We start from the raw sequence: 5735 nt of genomic DNA on the forward strand, positions 1-5735 counted from the left end.
TGTTTAATCGGGTTAGTCTAATTAAAAACTAGATAAAGAAAGGCGATTAACGATTTGAAAAATACGAAAACGAAACAAAATCTTAAGAGGATGAAATATTTTTTGTCCCATTATTGAAATAGAATGAGGCTGTCTCACGATCACGCTTTATTATGCCAATGAACTTCACGTGTTACAACTCTTGTCTTCACACCTTCCAAAAAGCGGTTCCTGACGCATCAGTTTTTCTCCCTATTTTGGTATCCATGAGCTATTTTTAAACAAAGTAAAATCCTTTTAAAGGTTCATAAGCATACAACATCGGATAACTGAAGCTGTCCTAATTGAATGTTCTAGATATCTGGATTTTTTGTTTTACGAAGTCATGAAACAAGTATAAATACGAGCTTCTGCTAAGTTGTTTAATACATCCAACAGTGGCTACTTCCGATACGAAACTATGATTCGCAACAAGGTAAGCCTAAACACCTTCGTCTTTAACACCTTGGTTTAGCATATGACTTAGGTAAAAATACACTTTGTAAATTTTGTTCACTTGTTTATCTTGTAATGTTCAAGTTACCCTGTAAAATACTTATTTCAAATTAAACATAGACAAAGAGGTAAGATAACCACAATTACTTAGAAATGTTCCTGTGCAATGTTTTCTTTGAAATTAACGCGGTAAGAGAATTTAGATAAAATAATTTACATTTGAGAAACAAATATGTAACTTTTAACTATCTGATATATATATATCACTGTTAACTATTTAGCTAGACATGATGATTTATTTATCCTTCTATTTAACTTGTAAACTTAGAAGTTATGTTCACATTTTTGGTCTCTTGTTTCTTTAACATTAATCGAACTTACCCATTACGCTCACTCACTCTAGACGCAATAAATATCAGTGTTCTATTTATGTTTTGTAATAAGCAGCAATAATATTGTAATAATATTGATGTGTAAAATGTGTTAATAAATGTGTAGTTGAAATCTTATCCCTATTTAGTGTGACGATTTGTGACTTTTACTATTTTAAATATCAAAGAAACGGTATGTATAGACAAAATAATACCTGGTATGTATAGACAAAATAATAAGTGGTATGTATAGACAAAATAATACCTTTTATTTTCATTGCTATGTGGCCCGGCATGGCCAGATGGATAAGGCACTCGACTCGTAACCTGTGGGTCGCGGGTTTGAATCTCTGTTTCACCAAACATGCTCGCCCTTTCATCCGTGGGGGCGTTATAATGTGACGGTCAGTCCCACCAACCTTGGGGAAAAAAGTAGCCCAAGTGTTGGCGGTGGGTGGTCATGACTAGCTGACTTTTCTCTAGTCTTACACTGCCAAATGAGGGACGGCTAGCGCAGATAGCCCTTGTGTAGCTTTGCCCGAAATTCAAACCAACCTTTTCCATCACTGTGAAAATGAATTTGGATGTTTAAATATTAAATAACATAATAGTTTATTTTATTCACGACAATGTTAAATTTTGCTTTACAGGTTTTAGTTTGGCTATGTCTGAGTCTCCTTCTATCAGGAGTGGTTAGCAAAGAAGAGGACGCCATTTCTGATGACACTCAGGACCTCAGAGCTGACGCTACCGGATACGGGGGTGGTGGTGGAGGATATGGTGGAGGTGGTGGAGGTGGTGGAGGTTATGGAGGAGGTGGTTTTGGAGGATTTGGAGGTAGTGTGGGTGGATTTGGAGGTGGTGTAGGTGGATTTGGTGGTGGTATTGGAGCAACAGTTCTTGCCATTCCTATCAGTCTGTCGTCAGTAGGAGGTGGATTTGGCGGTGGATATGGTGGAATAGGAGGTGGCGGACTTGGACTTGGTGGTGCAATAGGAGGTGGTGGATATGGTGGTGGTGGATATGGTGGCGGTGGATATGGTGGCGGTGGATTTGGTGGTGGTGGATACGGTGGCGGTGGATTTGGAGGTGGTGGATATGGTGGTGGTGGACTTGGAGGCGGAGGTATCATTACTCTACGACTATCCTCTGTAAATGTTGGCGGTCTTGGTGGTGGACTTGGCGGAGGCGGATTTGGAAGAGGTGGTGGAAAAGGTGGATATGGAGGAGGTTCAATTTGGTGGGATTAATGGTTGGTATTTTAGGCTCACTTTAGCTTTTCATATTCGTTCTTTCATACTTTTAACCTGCTGAATAAATGAAGTTAAGTCTTTAACAATTACGTAAGAACATTGCTTCATTTGACAGAATTGTAATTAAAAAATAAACACTACACGCGCATTGTAATTATAAATGTCAGATATACAAAAGTTGATAGTTTTCAGTGCTGTTACGAAACATTAATATAATACTCTGAGTGACATATGTGAATGTGTTTCGATAAATGTTTGTTCTGTATTTTAGATCTACTAAACTTGTAACAGAGAAGATCGTCCTAGCTGTGTTCTCTAGACACCAAATATTGTCTTTCATCTTTAGAAAGAAGTTACTTCAGTGTACATCGCCAGATACCAGAAATTAGTTCTTATCTAAACATGTTTCAGGAGACAGTGATCAAATTTCATAACTTTTGATACGTACAAGTAACATCATGTCTTATTCTACGAGTGATTATCTGATAATCTCAATTAATAAAACAGTTTTATTGCAGAAAATTTTCCACCTGTTCGTGTTTTAATTCAACAGATATCATCATAATACAATATAAAAAAAATTATTGTTTGCCAGGTGGTAACACGATTTTCAGTAGAATTCAAATTAAGATAACATCATTTACAGTAAACTAATATTCTTATCAAAATTTTCCTGTTTAAAAACATGTATTTCAAGAAAAGAACCAATAGAAATCGAAACTCCAAAAATGTAATTTTTAATTACAGATATCGAGAAATTGGTAAATCGTCAAATCTTCTGCTTCGCAAAGTTTAATCGAAAGTTTATCCTCTTTAGTTTCTCTGCTACCTACGTTATGAAAATCTTTGTTTTAAAAGTCTTTTACAATATAATATTAAATATATTTCACGATAGTTAATTAAGTTTCAATCAGCCTATGTTTCAATCTGGTGTTAATTTAAATGCTATTTTGTACCTGTCTTATTAAATTCAATCTTTATTTTCAAAACTATCTGATTAAAATAAACGCTATTTATGTAACTGAGATCTTCTGAATATACATGTCCACACAATATAAAATCTTACTACAATGAAAATGAAGTCAATTTCCATTTAAAGTTTATAAAACTATAAATTGAGTATACATAACCAGAAAAATGATTTGTATATTTTGTCCAAATAATATGTTACGTATTATAATTTATCTCCCAAGAGTCTCCGATTTATTATGTTACGGTTTACGATTTCAAAGAGCCGGAAATTTGAATTCAGAAGTTATTTGTATGTCGATATGTATTAAATTTAGGATATTTGCCAACAAGTTTTATGTACATAATTTGCTTCCTTAACATAAATAAATTTGAATATACAAACAACAGTACAATTTTTAATTATTACAAATATTGGTTTATATATAAGAATTTCACAAATTTACGAACAAGTCTTCTCTCTGGCCTATAGCTGAATATTTTATCTACTGTTCCTGACGAACGAATAATTCAAAGTTGATATTAATACAATTCACTTAGCGAGTAAGGTATCTTTTTCTGCTTACGCGGAAGTTTCTCCTCTGAAGTTATGCAATGTTTCCAGAGAAATACTAGCATTTCAAGTTAATTCCTGGTCAAATATCTGTAGCCTTCCGATTAATAACAGTTTATTTCAATTATAGCTTCCGAGGTTGGTGGAATACTGTGTGTGTGTGTGTTTATTATAGCAAAGCCACATGGGGCTATCTGCTTAGTTCGAACCACTGATTTTAGTGTTGTAAATCTTTAGACTTACTGCTGTACTAGCGGGGGACGTAGAATACTACGTCCAACACTATTAAACTGTCTCTTGGCGCGTCGATTTACGAACTTTTAGGATGAGGCTCTCGAAAGTTCCTTTAGCAAAAATATTCAAACATAAACTAGTGCTTCCGTAAAGCATATATTGATTCTTACACTCGAGAATCTTCTATAAATTTAGAGATCAAGAGGAACTTGGGTAATACACATTTAACAATATAAGTTACGTACATTTCTAAATATATGTCAAACTGAAACAAACATAGATATTAAAATAATATTAAATACGTTACAAATATGGCTGAAACAATAAATATAATTAGAATATGTAACAGTAGAAACATAATATAAAATTATATTTATTAATTCTATAATTTGTTATACGTTTTTTCTGTGAACAAATAGGAGCTTTAAGTTTTTTTATAATATTTGACAGTAAATATTTTAGTCTTTGATTCAAAGTTGTAATCAAAAATTGTTTATGAAAAAATAAACTGTGTGAGTTAATTAATAGGATAATTTGTCACCAAACGTAATATAAAAAATAAAGTGTGTGAGTTTATTAATAGGAGAATTTGTCACCAAACGTAATATAGTATTGTATAATATCTGCAGTATTTATAATTTCGGCCCAGCGTGGGCAAGCGTGTTAAGGCATGTGACTCGTAATATGAGGGTCGCGGGTTCGCATCCCCGTCGCGTCGCGCCAACCATGCTCGTTCTTTCAGCCGTGGGGGCGTTATAATGTGACGGTCAATCCCACTATGCGTTGATAAAACAGTATCTCAAGAGTTGGCGGTGGGTGGTGATGACTATCTGCCTTCTCTCTAGTCTTACACTGCTAAATTAGGAACGGCTAGCACAGATAGCCCTCGAGTAGCTTTGTGCGAAATTCAAAAACATATTTTTTATATTGATACTAGACCACGCACTAGCTCCATATTCAATAAATTATCTCATGCAACCTTAATAAATTTAGTTATTATTTTACTACTGCATCATCTCTGTTTAGTTTTTTTCAAAGCTAAATGTGCCTCAACATATTTTTAAAAGTGTATTAACGAGTTTTTCAATTTAATTTTCTATCAAATATTATGTTCGAATACTTTACATTATCAACTGGTTTTAATGTTTACACTATATGACTTAATTTGGTATTTCTCCTGTGAAAAATAATAAATTTATTTTTCTCAGAATTTATAATTATTCTTTATAAAATACAATAACATTCTAAGTCGATTAATACAGACTGAACTTTTTTATAATTATTAAGCAATGAGTAATTCAATATGTAATTTCATCTGCTTACTGTACAAAATTAATAATTCTTTTACCTACTAGAGGACGCGGTATGTCATTAGAAATGATTATGTGTGTTTTCTAATTGCAAAGCTACATCGGGCTATCTGCTGAGTCCACCAAGGAAAATCGAACCCCTGATTTTAGCTTTGTAAATCCGTAGACTTACGACTATACTAGCGGGATCATATCATTAGAAAAGAGATAAAATAACAAAGAACTCAAAATGATTTATTCTGGAACCCCTACCTCTGGTATTTGACAAGATATGGTACAATGGATTAATTTATAAGATATTAGATTATTTTAGTTTGTCGAATATATTAAGATAGATAGTTTTATCAAAAACGTAGATAATAAATTAATCCATTGTACCATATCTTGTCAAATACTTTTTCTGTATGAAGAAAAATTGCTCACGTAGAATTTTTATAATTAAACCTATCAGTTATTGACTATAAGCCTTATCAAACGATAAGAAATCTGATGATTTTGTTTAGAACAAGATTAATATGAATTAATTTTCTTTTCCGCTTTTTCTAAAGAAATTAATAATCTCTTATTTAAA

At 33.0% G+C, this 5735-nt stretch overlaps 1 protein-coding gene across 1 annotated transcript; it reads left to right on the forward strand.

Moving 5' to 3' along the window:
- The first annotated feature begins 330 nt into the window (after positions 1–330).
- On the forward strand, positions 331–2610 carry LOC143250297 (uncharacterized). The gene is made up of 3 exons (XM_076500755.1): positions 331–454; positions 1496–2097; positions 2370–2610. The coding sequence occupies exons 1-2, from the start codon at positions 440–442 to the stop codon at positions 2093–2095; spliced, it is 615 nt and encodes a 204-aa protein (XP_076356870.1). The 5' UTR covers positions 331–439; the 3' UTR covers positions 2096–2097; positions 2370–2610.
- The last annotated feature ends 3125 nt before the right edge of the window (positions 2611–5735 follow it).

The sequence above is a fragment of the Tachypleus tridentatus genome, chromosome 5 (assembly GCF_004210375.1).
Source record: "Tachypleus tridentatus isolate NWPU-2018 chromosome 5, ASM421037v1, whole genome shotgun sequence".
NCBI lineage: Eukaryota > Metazoa > Arthropoda > Merostomata > Xiphosura > Limulidae > Tachypleus > Tachypleus tridentatus.